Below are 17,624 nucleotides of genomic sequence, written 5' to 3'. Positions count from 1 at the left end.
CTTCCAGCGAGGAGAGCTCGGACAAAGGGTTTCCTGTCAGGGGCGGTGCTAGCACCATCCCAGACAGGGTTTTGTGTATCCTGGGTAGGCAGGGCTGAATAGGAAGGTGACTGCAAGTGGCACCCTGGTGCTCACTATGCATAGGCCGGCTAGAACCAGTTCCAGGGGCACACCAGCCCCTGAGCTGGGGAAAGTCCGGCATGGGAGAGGGGTGTAACCACCCCCCTTCCTGGTCCCACCCATGGGCAGGACCTAGTCGTGTACCTGCCCCTTTCTTTAGAATAAAGGTGGGAGCGGGGACCCTTCCAAATTAGATCATCTTTGAATCCTGAAACTACTTTTTACGAAAGGAACTCAAGACTTCTTCCTAAGATTTCTCCCTTGTGACTAAGGAGTAGTCACCCTGCATCTGCGGGCACCAACTAAGTAACCTGCGGTTTGCTGCACGTACTTCCTCCGGAACCTGACCGACCAGCACAACGAGACCCGGCATCCCTGGCACCTCTGACCTCTACCTGCATCATCAGCCCAGCTGAGATTCGTGGGTGTGACGAGACCTCGAGGGACCGGCCATCTTCAGAACTGCACTACGCTTATCCAGCACGACCGCCGAGGGATCCTCGAGTGAGTGCTTTGGGGTCTGAGAAGCCCAAACCCTGAGCAGCTCCAGCACCGAAGTCCAGCCCCCCAGCATCCAAGAGATCTGCGTGGGGCCCTTCTGCTCTTTGCTGCTCACCGCGTTGTCCGGCCACTTGCCTGCTGGCTTGTAGCCCTCTTGACGACGAACGACGACATCTCCATCGCTGGTCTGGTTGCTCCAGACTGGCCCTTGCTCCCCTCCAACACAGGAACACCCCGGACCCTCCTGGTCCACTCCAGACGCCATTTTGAGTCCACCGCATGGGCTTGCATTTACCAAGAGTTGTTGCCCCAATCCTGGGTCCAGCATCGCCGACAGCAGATACCTTCGTGGGACAGCTCGCACCTCCATCCTGGTCGCCAACAACGTCTCCTGGTCCGAGAGACTGCAGAGCCCAGCGTCGCCCACTCACCTGGTCGAGGTGACTTCATCCGGTGCCATCCTGGTGCCCATCTATTCACTGGCTAGTGATTCAGAACTTGGTCCCCTCTGCTTACAGGTACCCTCTTCAGCTGATCCAGTCCTTGGATCGGCCCGGAACATCTTCACTGGTCGCCTGCCAGCAACTTCCACTTCAGGCTCCTGGTTCGTCAACGAAGAAACCCGACGACACTTGAACCCTATGCAGCCGCAGCCCCTGGGCTAGGTAAACCGAGTACCACGGTGCTCCAGCGTAGATCCACTCTCTAAGTGTCTAGATCCACTTTTGTTTTTGACCTACCTAGTCGGGTTCGCCCGAGAACACTAACTTTGTAATTCCTCGCAACCATAGACTTTGTCCCGCATTACACGTGAGAGTTTCCACTCTGCACACGACGTCCCTAGGCCTCCTGCTTCTAATCTAAGGGTTCAGCATTGTAGGCGTAGCGTTTCTAAAGTCTCTGAGAGTAGTACTTACCTGCTAGTAATTTCGCATTCCACTTTTGTAGTATATGGTTTTTCGTGCCCCTCGGGCATTTGTGTAAATTGTGCGACTTTCAGTATTTCGTTAAGAGTTTTGTATTGTGCTTAGCACCCTGTCCTCATAAAGAGTCCAGGGCTGTTGTGTTATAAATAAATATCCTTTTATTTTCATAACAACTTGTGTGGTGTCCTTTCACTTGGTGTTCAAGGGGTATATGTGATGGTATAACAGCTGGCTTAACACGCCCTCTAGAGTTTAGCCTAAAGACTGCTCTTGTCCATGCTACTAGGATAGCTGGTCTATAAGGTTGACTTACAACTAATCATCAATAAGGGTTGTTTGGACTGATACATAGTGATCACTAGAATAGTGAGCACTGCATTTCAGGCCAACTTCTCACACCAGTATGCATTGGTTCTTGGCATGTAGGGCTGCTGACATTCATATCTGTGCATAGATTGCCGCCTAGTGTTGGGTCCGGATGATTGCACATTGTTGTCCTGGAAGAGTCTTCGAAGTATCACGAGATAGGTGGCTCCTCCCCTGGACTACAGTGCGCATGGGCATCGACTCCATCCCCAGATTGTTTTTAGCCATTGTGGCAAAGATGGAGTGTAAAACTGTGAGTGATGACCATGCTAAGAGTAATTCTGAGTGCTGCAGCTGCTACAGGCGCCGGGGAGGAGGGCGGGCGATATGAATGTCAGCAGCCCTACATGCCAAGAACAGATGAATACTGGTAAGTAGCATATTCGGTTCGAGGCATGTGGGCAGCTGAATTCATATCTGTGCATAGAATACATAGCAGTCCCTCCATTAGCGGCGGCCGCCTGTGCCAGCTGCAGCAGTATGAAAAAGTGTTTTTAGAACAGCCTGCCCTACAGCTGCCTGCTGTTTGGAGTGCACATCTACACAGCAGTGTTTCGTAAATGTGTGTGTGGTATACCATGTGGCTGCTCTACAAATGTCTTCTAAAGGAATATTTCCAAGGAAAGCCATGGAGGCCCCCATCTTTCGGGTGGAGTGGGCCTGTGGAGGAACCGTTAAAGTGTGCTTGGCTTTTTGATAGCAGATTTGAATGCACTTAACAATCCACCTGGCTATACCTGCTTTGGAAATGGTGTTGCCTTTGTGTGGTGGCGAAAAGGCAACAAATAGTTGTTTTGTTTTCCGAAAATCTTTGGTCCTATCTATGTAGTACATTAGAGCTCTTTTGACGTCTAGTGTATGGAGCATTCTTTCCGCCACTGACTCAGGATTTTGGAAGAACACTGGCAGTTCTATAGTCTGATTGATATGGAACTGTGAAACCACTTTAGGAATAAACTTAGGGTTAGTGCGAAGTACCACCCTGTTGGTGTGAATCTGTATGAATGGCTCCTGGATAGTTAGTGCCTGGAGTTCACTAACTCGTCGCAGCGATGTGATTGCTATCAGGAAAGCCACTTTTCACGTCAAGAACTGAATCTCGCAGGAGCGCAGAGGCTCAAAAGGTGGACCCATCAGTCTGGTGAGGACCACATTTAGGTTCCATTCAGGAGCTGGTGGGTGTCGTGGAGGAATAACTCGTTTGAGTCCCTCCAGAAAGGCTTAAATGGCAGGCACTCTGAAAAGCGAGAGATGCTGCCTGTTTTGGAGATAAGCTGCTATGGCGGACAAATGTATACAAATGGAAGCATAGGCCAGATTGCATTTGTATAGATGTAACAGATAACAAATGATGTCGTGAGTAGATGCGTCTAGCGGGTTGATGTTGTGGTCTGCACAATAAATGACAAACTGCTTCCATTTCGCCGCATAACATGCTCTGGTGGTGGGCTTTCTTGCCGCCCGTATGATATCCATACAGGCAGGAGGCAGGTTGAGGTAGCCAAATTTTAAGACCTCAGGAGCCAGATCGCCAGGTTGAGCTGTTGCGGATCTGGATGCTGAATGTCGCCATGGCTCTGCGTCAAAAGCCTGGATGTGAGGTGCAGCCTTTGATGCGGTACCACGGATAGTTCTAGAAACGTGGTGTACCATGGTTGGCGTGCCCACGTCAGAGCAACCAGGATTAGTGTCATCGAGTGTTGCTTCAGCTTGCGTGCCACCAGCGGTATTAGAGGTGCTGGGGGAAAAGCGTACGCAAATATGCCTGACCAGTTCATCCATATCGCATTGCCCTGCGACTGTGGGTGTGGGAACCTGGCGGCAAAGCTTTGGCATTTGGCGTTCTCTTTTGTGGCTTTTGTGGGATGACCCCACTGTTGGAAGTGTGGATGGAGTACCGAGGGATGGATTTCCCACTCGTGCATCTGATGACTGTGCCTGCTGAGCAGGTCCGCCATCTGGTTGTCTACGCCCGGGAGATGCTCCGCCATGAGGAAGATGTTCCTCTGAATGGCCCACTTCCACGTGCTCTGGGCTAGGTGAGATAGCTGCGGGGAGTGTGTGCCTCCCTGTTTCTGGATGTAATACATGGCAGTCATGTGGTCCGTCCGGATCAACACGACCTTGTTGCACAGGTGCAACTTGAACGCTTTCAGTACCATGAAAATTGCCATCAGCTCTAACAGGTTGATATGCATCTTCTGCTGTTGCGTTGTCCATAGTCCCTGCACCGTGTAATGGAGGACATGCGCTCCCCAACCCTGGAGAGATGTGTCCGTCGTTAGCACTATCTGTGGGACAGGCTCTTGGAACGGTCGTCCCCTGCAAAGGTTCTGTGGATTCCACCAATGCAGAGAGCTGTAAGCACGACCGGTCACCAAGACTAGGTCTTTTAGATGCCCATGAGCCTGGTTCCACTGTCGTGCTAAGCATTCTTGAAGGGGACGCATGTGCAGTCTCACGTGCGGGACTATGAATATGCAGGATGCCATCATCCCGATGAGCTGCATGAACACTTGCGCTGGGAGCGATTGCTGAGGCCTGAACCTCCGAATGAGCAGCTGCATGCTGTTGACCCTGGCAGAGGTCGGCTGCGCTGTTGCCGTCATAGTGTTCAATGTTGCCCCTAGGTACTGTTGCACATGGGCGGGCTGCAGGTGTGACTTTGTGTAGTTGAGTGAGAACCCTAGACTGTGAAGGAGGTGAAGTGTGCGCGTCATGTGGCTGGCACACTGCTGGGCTGACTTGGCTTGAACGAGCCAGTCGTCCAGGTAGGGATAGACGTGAATATGTTGTCTTCGAAGGTGCGCAGCCACAGTCGCTAAGCACTTGGTGAACACTCTGGGGGCAGTGGTGACCCCGAAAGGCAGGACCTTGAATTGGTAATGCTGATTGTTGATGGTGAACCGGAGATATTTTTTGTGACTTGGGTGAATGGGAATGTGGAAATATGCATCCTTGAGGTCCAGGGTTGCTAGGAAGTCGCCCTGACTGAGCAACGGCAGGACCTGCTGTAAGGTTAACATATGAAAGTGTTCTGAAAGTATGTATTGGTTGAGGGGTCTGAGGTCTAGAATGGGCCGCAGGGATCCGTCCTGTTTTGGGATTAAGAAGTACAGAGAGTACACCCCTGTACCTCGTTCTTCTGCAGGCACGAGCTCTATTGCCCCTTTTTGCAGCATGGAGAGGACTTCTTGCTGCAATAAGTGCATGTGCTCTGCGGACATAGGACGGTGCCTTGGGGGTATGTTGGGGGGGGGGGGGGAGTGGAGGTTAGTTCTAGACAATAGCCGTATCGGATAAGTTGTATCACCCACCTGTCCGTGGTAATGCCTTCCCAGACTGGCAGGAACTGCTGGAGTCTTCCCCCGACAGGTGTTAGATGGTCGGGGGGCAGTGACAAGGCGTCACTGTTTGTTGGGAGCGGAGGATCTGGCGTTGTTATTGCCACGTCCTCTGCCTTTGGCGCTGTTCCCACGGTATCCACCCCTGGTATTCTATGTATAGGTGGATTGCGTGTTCCCTTTGGTGTACTGGGCCTGCTGTAAAGCCTGTCCTCTAGAGGCTCCCCTATTACCGGAGCGACGAAAGGAACTGCCCCGAAACTGCTGAGATTGCAAAGCCCCCATGGATTTCGCCGTCAGTGTCCTTTTTTAATTTTTCGAGTGTTGTGTCTACCTCGGGACCAAAAAGGAAGTCTGGGTTAACCGGCTGGTTGAGCAGAGTTGTCTGAATCTCGGGTTTGAATCCAGAGATGCAGAGCCATGCGTGACGTCTTAGCATTAAACTAGTGTTGATGGCCCTAGCTGCCGTGTCTGCTGCATCCAGTGCGCATTTGATGGATGCATTAGAGATCAACTTCCCTTCCTGTATAATCATTTCTGCTCCCTCCTTGTAAACATCAGGCAGGTGTTGCAACAGCTGTTCTAGTGTGTCGTAGTTAGCCCTGTCATATCTAGCCAACAGGGCCTGTGTATTTGAAATCCTCCAAATATTAGCAGCCTGTGCTGCCACTCGCTTTCCTGACGCCTCCAAGATCTTTGATTCTTTGTCCGGAGAAGGAGCGTCACCACTAGTTTGCAAGTTTGCCCTCTTGCGGGCATTAGCCACTACAAGGGAGTCCAATGGGAGCTGGCCTTTGATGTAGGTGGGGTCCACTGGAGCAGGCCTATATTTTTTCTCAATCCGTGGGTTGATAACCCTTGCTTTTGTGGGTTCTTTGAAAATGTCCGCAGCATGCTTGAGCACCCCTTTAAGCATAGGCAAAGTCTTAGTGGATCTTTCAGAGGTGGAGAAAGTGTCAAACAAGAAATCTTCTTCCACAGGTTCAGCGTGCATTTCCACATCATGGTTGAGGACTGCCCTCTCTATCAAAGTGTTAAACGCCGCCGTGACCTCAGTTGGCGAGGTTTTGACGCTGTAGGACTGAGCGTCCGGCGCAGCTTGTGAATCATCAGGGTCTACAGTTTGATCTGTGGAGAAGTGTGGCTCAATGGTTAGAGCAGGCAGACCTCGATGCAGAGCTCTGGCCAGGGACCAGGGTTCGATTCCTGCCCCGGCGGGTCTCGGGCTCATTAATTCCCCTGACCGGATATTCTCGCCTCAGTGCCTATTCTGATCATGGGTCCCACGCTGCAACTCTGGGCAATAGCTTGCTTAGTCTCCACAACGGCCCCCACAACGCGAGGGATGCCTGGTCTGCACCATGGGGGTGCCCAGGAGTGGACACTTTACGGGAAAGCCAGGAAGGGTTTCCTTGCGGTATTCGTACAAGCGCCGGGAAACCCACTGCGGGTAGCTGTGCGCTATACAAGTACAAAAACATCTACAGCCTCAGACCACTGTTGAGGTTCGTCCTGATCAGTGTCAGCGTGTTAAGTGAAGGCCGCTTGACCATAGTCTTCACCCATGTCCTCCTCGCTTTGTGCTGGAGAATATGCCATTTGTTGTGGATAGTCCTGAACGTGTTCAAAGAGAACTGGTGAGGTAGCCGAGTTTTTCTTATGTTTAAGAGGAATTTTATAACCCTCCAAGGGATGTTCAGGTGCTATCTTCCTTTTATGGATGGTAAGCCTGCCCGATTCCGAGTTGATGAAGAGTTTCGACTGGTTGTCGTACGAGGGTTCGTGGAACACAACCCCTTCAGGGGTGGGCTTCGAAGGCGTCAACAGCATCTTGGGAGGGTCGGTGCCTTTGAGGTGTTCGAGATGCTTGGCTCGAGGCGTCGGCGGAAGACCAAATTTAATCGGAGGCTGGCTGACCTTCTTGGAACTCGCCGTAGTGGTCGATCCGAGCTGCTTCGGCGACTCAGTAGGACGCTTGCTTGATTGCGTCGACTCGAGCTCCCGGTGCGCAGCATGCACGGCCATAGGCGTCATCACTTGCTGTTTCGGGTCGGCTTTGGTTTTCGACTCGAGTTGTTTGCTCAGCAGCGGCTTGAGCGCTGAAATCTTCGGCTCGACGGCCTTCTTGGTCTGGAGGCCTTTGGCCTTGTCGCCATGTTTGTGCGTCGACGCCGACTGAGTCGAGGTGACCTGTTTGACGGTCAAGCTCTGCTTCGACGCTCCAGTCTTCGCGGCGACCGCCCCTTTCGACGCCGAAAGGTCGTCGATAGCCTTTGATTTGACTGGCGTCGACGTCGAGCCGACCACCATCTTAAGTAGTTTCGGTTTCGATTTTGGCTTCGTTGGTTTCGGTTTCCATTTTGACGAATCGACCGATGGCTCCTTGGATGTATTCTTAGCCTGGCTTGGACGCGGGGCTATAGAATGTAAAGGAAGATCTTGGCTAAGGCCTCTCGGCGATGCCTCGACCTGAGCCGTAGGGAGCGTAATGTCAGTTATAAGCCCCACTACTGCGGTTGGGCCTGGCTCCTCACTGGAGTTGTCATCGACGGCTCCGATGGCCCCTTCGTCGTCCCCTATCTCAACGACGTCTTCTTCGTGGACGTACTCTTCAACCTGCTCGTCCACCTCGAAGTTGGAGTCGTGCTCCGACGCTGATTCCGACTGCTCTTCCAGAACCTCCTCTTCTTCTTCTTCTTCTTCGGCGCCTTCTTCGTCACCGGCCTCGAAGATGTTGACCGGCTCAGGCGCCGACTTTTGCGCTGACTGTCTTGCCGCGCGTCGAAGTTTAAGTGTCTTCTTGGAGCGGAACTTCGAGCAGGCCATACAGCTGGCCTCGTCTTGCTCGGGGGACAAACATTTATTGCACACTGGATGCACATCAATGTGGGGGTATTTCGAATTACAGACGGGGCATCGTTTAAACGGGCTCCGATCCATCGTCGTTGTAGTCTGGGCCTTTGTCGTCGAAAGCGAGAAGCAGCCTCCGACGTCCGGTTCGAAGAACTGGAAAAGAGACAGGCACCGAACGAGACAATACCGACGCTTCGAAGGCCTTTTGGCCTTAGGAAAGAGTCAATACAAAGTTTCCGAACAGGAGTCGAGAAAGTACATCCGAACCCAATGGCGGAAAAAAACAATCTGAGGATGGAGAGGATGCCCATGCGCACTGTAGTCCAGGGGAGGAGCCACCTATCTCGTGATACTTCGAAGACTCTTCCAGGACAACAATGTGCAATCATCCGGACCCAACACTAGGCGGCGATCTATGCACAGATATGAATTCAGCAGCCCACATGCCTCGAACATAAGGGTCCTACAGGTCCAACGTCCCAATAAATTTCCCGGTATCTAGGGCAGACAGGCCCTGGGATAGCGTGAGCATCATGAATGTGTCCTTCCACAGGAAGGCATTGAGAGGGCAGAGATCTAAATTATGACTTAGGTCTCCGTCCTTCTTTAGCACCAGGAAGTAACAGGAGTAAAATCCAGCTCCTACTTCAGATGTCTCTTCAGATGAACACTCTTCATGGCCCGTTCGCCAAAAGCACCTGAACTTCGTGCTACAAGACTGACACAAGGTCCAAAATCAGGAGTCCTGATGGTGGTGGAAAGTTCAGAGGGATAGAAAGAAATAGGATGCCACAGCCCCAATGTACAATTTGGAGGGCACACTTGACTGAAGTGATGGTCTGCCCCACTTTGAGGAAATATTGGATCCTGCCTCTGACAGAATGGCTGTGTGCTGGAAACTGCACACTAAAGCAGTTTTGAGGCTGGGGATGCTGGCGTGGCAGGAGACTGAGCTCCACGTTATCCTTGATGCCCTGGGTGCGGTCTTTGCAAACTGCATCCTCGGCCACGAAAGGAACTGGGTGTCTATAAGGGCCGCATTCAATGGCATAAGAGGTTCTGTATGGGCTGGACCAGGGTGGAGGACCTCCGTCAGAACATAAATTCACCTCCACAGTAGGTATCCAAAGGTTTAGCATTTCTGGCACACCAGTATAACAATAGCAAAGGATCACTTCCCTGAGTGGCAAGATCGGGACAAGAAATAAGGCCAGTTTCTGGAGAAGTATCCTGGCTACTGGCATTGTGTAGCTCCTCATCAGTTGTCATCATACTGGGAGACTAAATCATCCCCCTTTATTATAATTGTCGCTGTCTGAGTCAGTGCCAAAAAGATTGTGTAAAGTTTGACCAGTACTTCGTGGTATGGGCAAGGTATCCAAATTAAAAGAATTGCTGGCTGTACTCCATTGGGAGAAGGATGTGGCCTCAGTCAAGGCGGATTCTGCAAATCCTTCTCTGGCATCAATGCGAAGGGAACTGGCACAGTGGGTGGTGCCAGAGCTGGTGTGGAACCAGAGGTGGGTTAGAGGGACCATAGACAATGCAGTAAGTGGAACAGCTGGCACAAATAAAACTGAAGGCCCAGGAAGATCCATGAGGCCTGAAGGTGCATCAGAGGGAGCCAGTAAAGTGCCTAAAATTAGTAGAATAACCTCACTTCCAGCGTCCACTGGCTGTGATGCACCTGCAGTCTCAGAAATTCAGGGTGCATCTGGATTAGACTCTGAATTGGCTCAGATGGATATCGGGAGCAGCAGCAGGTTGCACACCGATGACCTCCACTCTCTCTGGAGTTTGAGAGTAGCAGATACGGGGTACATTCTTATGTTTCTTCTTCTTTGACCACAGTGACGATCTGTCATGGAAATGACTTCTGGAGTACGAACAGGACCTTCCTTTCGAACGGTCATTGAATGAAGAAGTCTGATGTTTGGCAACATACAACTTCCCCTTGTGGTCCCATATGGTCTTTGGATTCATCTGCAGAGTATTCACATGCCCTGGAATAGTGCTCCGACCCCAAGCGCCTTAGATATACTTCATAAGGGTCTATCAGACATTTGTTTACGACAGTCCCTACATGGCTTGAAGCCTGTTTTGTTGAAGGGTGGGGTTTTTCCTTGCACACTGGTAAAATATTTTTTTTAAAGGGTCTTGGAAAGACCACAAAGTAGCTCAGGATCAGTGTCTGAAAGCACAGAAAGAAAGGAACGGAACGGACAACAGCGCATATGGGTGGGTGCTTATACGCGGCTCTACTCACCACTTCAGAGAGACAATGTTGGCACGGAGCCGCATGACACCACCTACTAACGCTAAGTGCTGCTTTAAAGATTCGGGATCCAGTCTGAGGCCTAGAGAATATGGATGGAAAGAATGCTTGCAATAAGCCTAACCACGGGCAATCACTTGAGGAAGTATTCCCATCCATCTGGGAAATAATCTCAAGATGAGGAATCTGTGATTAGAAGTTTACATCAGAAAACAGCAAACATATCACATTAGCAAACAAAATACACATAATGTGACATGCCAACTTACTAGCATTTTCAAAACGTCATACTGTATCAACCGTTATCACAACTTACCTATGGGACTTGAGGAAAGCCTTTGGGATTGTTGCCTGAATCCAGGGGCCTTTGAACCATCAGAATAATGGGTATTTTCCAAATGCCCGAGAATCGAATTATTTAGATAAGGAGATTGTGCATTGAAAGCCTGATCTGCTCCAGTTCGTGAGGAAAGTGGGCAGCCTCCCCAATTCTGGCTGACTGGCACCTGATTTTCAAAAAGACTACTAAAGTTATTGAATAGAGCAGCTGGTCCGAAAGTAGAAGGTAAATGCTTATTTTGAGGGTTCATATGAAGTTGAGAACCATTCATAATGTTCACAAGTGAAGAAAGTGGTACTGCAGTAGGTGGAATTTGTTTCATCGAGTCTTGTGGTGCTAAACAACCGGAATTTGTTACAAAAACAGACTGATGATCTTGAAGCAGTGTGGTGTTACTTAACATTGGACAAAAAGAGCCTCTAGGCTGTACTCTGTGAGATGCTAGTTGTGCTGGAGTAGGCAGTGGAGGTAAATTACAATGGTCTCGATTTTCTGTGCCTGAAGGTAAAACATTTGGTGTAGAAGACGTTACATCTGCAGTTGTTGATTCTGAATTGGCAGAAGGTATTGACAATGGCAAATTTTCTTCCTGCATATTGGTAGGAGGGGGGGTGCTGGATGCTGATCGAGACTCACTAACTCTTGCATGACTACTAGTGGAGGAGTTAAAACTAAGAGGTGTAGATGATTGCATACAAACATGTCCAGTATGTTGATCGGGGATTAATATCTCTTTGGTTGCAGAAAAGGATTGATTTTTATTTTGAGTAGAAAGTGGATTAGTGACTGTGCTCGGGGAAAAGTGTGTTTGCCCACTATATCGTGATACAGACGCACTTGAAGGTAAAGTGGTACTGATGCTGGTCGTAACTGGTGCAATTGTGCTTATTTTCGGAGTAGAGGCGAAAAGCTGCTTTCTAGCAGATGGAGAAGGGGTATGAGTCAATGGCAAAGGTTGACTGGATACAGGGACAGAAGACATAGTAATAGAGCAATTAGCAGACGAAGGTGATGAAGAACACTCAGGCTGAATAAGGTTAGCACTCTGGACGGCTGGACGAACTGTACCGTTATGCTTTGGAGAACTGTTTGAGCTTCCAGGACTAACTGGTCTCACAGGAAATGGTCCCCAAGTGCTGGAAGTTGGTGTAAAGTTTCCTCCAAACTGTGCCATCGGTAAACGAGGGTGTCTGATCTGTTGCATAGTTTGTGCAGCCAATAGGGCAAAATGAGGGTGGGAATAAGCTAAAGGAAGGGAGACTGGGAAAGTTGATCGCACACCTGCTGTAGCATTTTTGGTAAGTCTGCTGGAAGACTGAAAATTTGACAATGCTGCTGACTGTGAAGTTGTAATTGTAGCTGTTCCCAAAGCATATGATATTTTGCTAAATGGCGATGAAACACTGGCTCCAGAGGATGTATTCGACGTCCCACATTTTGAGCTGGCAGTTGGAGTTCGGATGTGATTTTTGGGAATTAAGTCTTCTAGTTCCTTTGCGGGATCTTGAATAAGTGCATTGATGAGCTGAACTGCATATCTTGTTGACTCCGTACCACCCCTGGAAGGAGAAATGAGAATTATTTCACAAAAGAACCAACTGCATTAATAACTGTGTGAAATTTGGAGAGCATGATAAATAGATTACTAAGGTTTGAGAGAAGCCAATTCTCAACACACACTGGTCTGCCCTGACCTTTAGACCTAGCAGCATCTTAAGCTTAAATTCTGTCAAACAAATTATAGATCACTAATTTAAGGGGCTGGGGTGGAGAAGAACGATCAATAGAGAGGCAATCTTTGCAATGGGAGAATTACATGAATATAAGTTCAATTCTACAAGTTACTATATCTAGGACACTCACGTAAGGTGTATTGTAAGCATCAAGCCTTAAAGAGATAATAATACACTGAGGTTACTTACCTTATTTAAATTATTCTGGAAAAAATTACCAAATAAATTGAAGCCGAGAGGAAAGCCAGAGACCATCACAAACTGAATGTGCTCTTCTCCTACCTGAAACTGCAGAAAACGCATGAGGGACAGCAGGTGAGGGATGTGGAAATAGGTGTCCTGCAAGAACAGCACTACCATCCAGTTTCCTGGATTAAAAGGAAACAGAACTTGGGGCAGGGTTAGCATTTTGAACTTTTACTTTTGAAAGAAGGCATTCACTGGGCAAAGATTTAGGATGGGGCGGAGGCCTCCATATGTTTTTTGGGCACCAGAAAGTAACAGGAATAACAGCCAACCCCTATAGCCAACATTGGCACTCGCTCTAAGACTCCCTTGGCCATGAGCGCCTGATATTCACCCATGTTATGGTGTGGGTGGCCTATGCTAGGGATGCTTCAGTTGATATACCTGCCAAAGCCTTAAAAGGGACAACATTGTTGGGGGAACTGATGTATCAGCAGAGCAAGGCCAAGAGGGTGTGTTGAAGCTCTACTGTCTTTAAAATGCTCTATGGCTGAGTCTGCCTTGCCTCCATACAGCCGTGTCGCATCAAAGGATATATCAAATCAGCAACTGTTGGGCGTCCCTAAAGAATCCAGTAGAACAAATCCAAGGCTGGCACCTAAGAACCATGCTGGTGCTGACTGCCCAACTCAGACAGTTGGTCATGTCCAGGCCCAATCGAATGGAGTACTTCGTGGCTTGTCCATCTTGAATAATGCATTGGAGGTTTGACCTTATATCGCCTGGGACTTTGAGCAAAACATCTATAACTGTGTCTCAAAGCGTGAGTGCAATGCTGGCCGAAGGTTTCATCCTTTTGGCGAAGGCCTCCAAGCATTTTGACTGTCTGGTGGTTTAGTCTTAAACACATTGGGGTTCAAATGGCTGGTGGAGACCTGCAGCACCAGGGATTCTGGTGATGTATGTTAGAGTAGGAAGGCAGGGTCCCCGGAGCAGGCATGTGCTGCTTTGTGATCTGCCTGTTGACTGGAGGTCAAAATCCTGGCTGTGCTCACGTGCCCAAAACTGTGTCCGTAAGGGCCTCATTGAATGGCAATAGAGGCTTGTGGTTAGTTTGTCCAGGATGACTCACTTCAGCCAGAACTTTAATTCCTAACTTACTGGTGGGAAGTGTGAGGTCCAAGATTTCTGCCTCCCTACGATTTGGAGAGGTGAGTGTCCGGGGAGCTATTCATGACACTGGCATCCTGCAAATCCAGAAATAAGTTCTTGTCAAATAAACATGATTAGAATGGTCATAGTCGTCTCTGAATTGATGATGGCACTGAGGGAATGATTTGGAGTTATAATGGGGCTGGAGGTGAGCTTGGTGCAATGTTGGTGGAGGTGGCTTTAGGCACACCTCAAGAGTCTGAAAGGAAAATCAGCTCTCCTTTCAGCAGCGTCAACGCTCAGAACTGGAATGCCATAAAGGGCATCAGCCTCAAGCCGATAGCTACTTTGGGGCAACTGGCACAGTCGCATTAAGGGTGGTCCCAACGCACAAGTTACTTACCTTCGGTAACGATATATCTGTAAGAAACAGTAGTTAGTATTAGATTCCTTACCTTAAAATACCCCCAGGCGTCAGACTGGATCCGGAAACTTTTGCGTAGCAGTACCCTTGCGCGTTGGTAGGCGTCGTCTGCGGCTCTGCGTCCGTCGTCGGCGCCGTCGCCGGAGTACTTAGACGCCGCCCTTGCGCGCTGACGTCAGTTCTTATACACAGCTTTTTCCGCGCCAGAAACGAAGAGCCATGATAAAAATTGACATGGTGCCATGAAACCAGGGCCCTGAAAGGGGATGACCTTAACCCTAGACATCGGTTCGCAGAACGGGGAGGATGGGTGGGGCGGTAAGGAAACTAATACTAACTGCTGTTTATTACAGATATATCATTACTGAACGTTAGTAACTTGTGCATCTGAAAGAAACAGGTAAGTATTAGATTCCTTACCTTAGAATAGATATCCCAGCAATACCAACCCTGGTGGTGGGTCTGCGAACCAATGATCACACCAGAAAGCCCAGGAGAACGGAACGGCCCAGGGCAGTAGTAGCCCGCGTGGCCCGTGTTAAAGGAGCACGAAGCGCCACAGGAGGCTCCTTTCGAGCCAAAGAGTAACAAGCCTTGATGCACAAGACGACCCATCAAGAAATGGTTCGTTTGTGCACTGCCCGTCCCTTCTTAGCGCCCACGTAACCAACAAATAGTTGGTCATCCACCCGGAACTGGCATGTGCAATCCAGATAGAAGGAGAGCGCACATTTTGGGTCCAGACGGTGGAGCCTCTCTTCCTCTTTCGAGGGATGCAGAGGTAGAAAGAAGGTGGGCAAAGCGATGGACTGCCCGATGTGGAAGGCTGTGACTACCTTGGTCAGGAAAGAGGGTCGCGTCCGCAACACAACTTTGTTCGGATGGACTGAAAGGAAAGGAGGCTTAGAAGAAAGGGCCTGGAGCTCACTCACTCTCCTGTCAGACGTGATGGCAACCAGGAAAGCGGTCTTCAGAGTGAGGAGGCGAAGAGGACAGTTATGAAGTGGCTCAAAGGGAGCGCACATCAGAAAAGTTAGAACAAGGTTCAAGTCCAACTGAGGCATCACGAAAGGAACTGGAGGAAACATATGAGTGATGCTCTTCAAAAACCTATTTACAACTGGGGACTTGAACAAGGAGGGCTGATCAGGAAGCCTTGAGAAGGCGGAAATGGCAGAGAGGTAGCCCTTTAGAGTGCCCAGAGCAGAGCCCTGCTGGGCAAGAGAAAGAAGAAAGAGGAGAACCTCCGAGAGAGGAGCAGAAAGGGGATCCACAGCCTTTGCTGTGCACCATGCCACAAATTTGTTCCACCTGCAGGCGTATACCGATTATGTGGAGGGACGCCTGGCTGCCAGAATGACATTACAGACATCAGGAGGCAAGTCAAATGGCCTCAACTGTCGCCACTCAATCTCCACGCATGTAAGTGGAGACTGGACAGGTTCGGTGGAGGACCGTCCCCTGCTGCTGCGACAGAAGGTCCTCCTGAAGGGGCAGACTAATCAGGGGATGGACAGACATGCTGAGTAGCTCGTGATACCAGAACCTCTATGCCCAGGCTGGAGCCACAAGGATGACTTGGGCCCGGTCGCGCCTGATCTTCTTCAGCACTCGGGGCATAAGTGGTATAGTCAGAAAGGCGTACAACAGACCGCAACTCCACTCGCGACGAAAAGCGTCTCGGAGCGAGTGCCGCCTTGGAAATTCCAACGTGCAGAACTGATGACATTGCACATTCTCTTCTGTGGGAAATAGATCTCACCAAGGCTCTCCCCACTGCTGAAAGAGGCCTTGCGCCACATCAGAGTTCAGACGCCATTCGTGATCCATCATGCACTGACGGTTGACTTCGTCCCCCAGGCGTTCAAGGAACCTGCCAGGTGTTGTACCACCAGGGTCACACCCTGATGTTCCAGCCACTGCCAGAGGCGTAGAGCCTCCTGGCATAGGGTCCACGACATCATCCCGCCCTGTTTGTTGCAGTACCACATGGCGGTGGTGTTGTCCGTGAACAACTGCACTACACTCCCCCGGACAGAGGGGAGGAATGCCTTCAGTGCAAGCCGGATCGCCCGCAGCTCCATAAGGTTGATATAGAGCCGGGACTCCGCCGGAGACAAGAGGCCTCTGATCTCCACCTCTTCCATGCGGCCTACCCAGCCCTGGAGGGACGCGTCCGTCACAACTACGTGCTCCCGTTGGGGTAGGGAGAGGGATCTGCCGCTGACCCAATCGCGTTCCGTGAGCCACCACTGCAACTGTCTTGCAGTGCCCTCCGAAATCAAGACATGGTCGGACAAGTTGCCCTGATGCTGGGCCCACTGAAACTTCAGGTCCCACTTTTGAGCCCGCATCCGCCACCTCGTGTGATGCACCAGAAGGATGCAGGAGGCCATCAGCCCCAGGAGCCGCAGCGCCAACCTGACCGAGACCCGGGATAACGGCTGAAAGATCGGAATCAGAGCCTGAATATCCCGAACCCGCTGTTCGGGAGGATAAAGCCGAAACTGCGCAGAGTCTAGAACCGCTCCGATGAAGAGGAGCTTCTGAGAGTGACACAGGTGTGACTTCGGCACATTGACGGAGAACCCCAGCAGGCGCAGGATGTCGGCTGTAGTCTGGAGGTGGCTGATGACTGACTGGGGCGAGCCCGCCTTCAACAACCAGTCGTCGAGATAGGGGAAGACTGAAACCCCTAACCTGCGCAGATGAGCTGCGACCACAGCCACCACTTTCTTGAACAACCGTGGGGCGCTGGTAAGGCCGAGGGGGAGCACGGTAAACTGAAAGTGCTTGTGGCCCACGTGAACCGTAGGTAGTGCCGGTGGGCCGGCAGGACGGGGATGTGGAAATAAGTGTCCTGCAAGTTCAACGCTACCATCCAGTCTCCAGGGTCCAGGGCAGCTAAGACCTGAGCCAGTGTCAGCATCTTGAACCTCTCCTTCCAGAGGAAGCCGTTGATGTTTCGCAGGTCCAATATAGGGCGTAGGCCCCCTTTGCCCTTCTTGGGAACCAGAAAGTAGTGGGACTAACAACCACACCCTACTTCTGGCCCAGGAACGCGCTCAATGGCCCCCTTGGCCAAGAGGGCCGTAACTTCCTCTCGCAGAAGATTCAAGTGATCCCCCGACACGCAGTGGTACTGCGGTGGCATGGCTGGAGGGGTCGCCTCGAAGGGGAGGGGGTAGCCCCTTTGGACGATTTGCAGCACCCACCTGTCAGATGTGATGTTGCGCCAGTGGAGGAGGTGATGGCGAACCCTGCCTCCCACTGGCCTCATGTGGGCCTGAAAGCTCGAACTAAGAGGGCTTTGAGGAGGATGCTGCGGGGGTGGATGTGGACTGGCCTCGCTGCTGTCCCGGGCACCGCTACAGCAGTTACCACGTCCGCCACCGCGCTGGTTG

At 50.7% G+C, this 17,624-nt stretch overlaps 1 protein-coding gene across 3 annotated transcripts in view; it reads right to left on the bottom strand.

Annotated features, from left to right (window-relative positions):
- ANKHD1 (ankyrin repeat and KH domain containing 1) overlaps positions 1–17,624 on the bottom strand; it is a 1,478,908-nt gene that overhangs the window by 291,073 nt on the left and 1,170,211 nt on the right. For all 3 annotated transcript variants that reach the window (XM_086931463.1, XM_086931465.1, XM_086931464.1), the window contains exon 29: positions 10,702–12,284. In XM_086931463.1, the coding sequence (XP_086787589.1) occupies positions 10,702–12,284 (1,583 nt within the window). The remainder of the gene's footprint in view (positions 1–10,701; positions 12,285–17,624) is intronic.

This window comes from Lissotriton vulgaris, chromosome 7, assembly GCF_964263255.1.
Source record: "Lissotriton vulgaris chromosome 7, aLisVul1.2, whole genome shotgun sequence".
In the NCBI taxonomy this organism is placed as follows: domain Eukaryota; kingdom Metazoa; phylum Chordata; class Amphibia; order Caudata; family Salamandridae; genus Lissotriton; species Lissotriton vulgaris.
The sequence above is the reverse complement of the archived record's forward strand: the minus strand, read 5'-3'. Positions and strand labels throughout refer to the sequence as shown.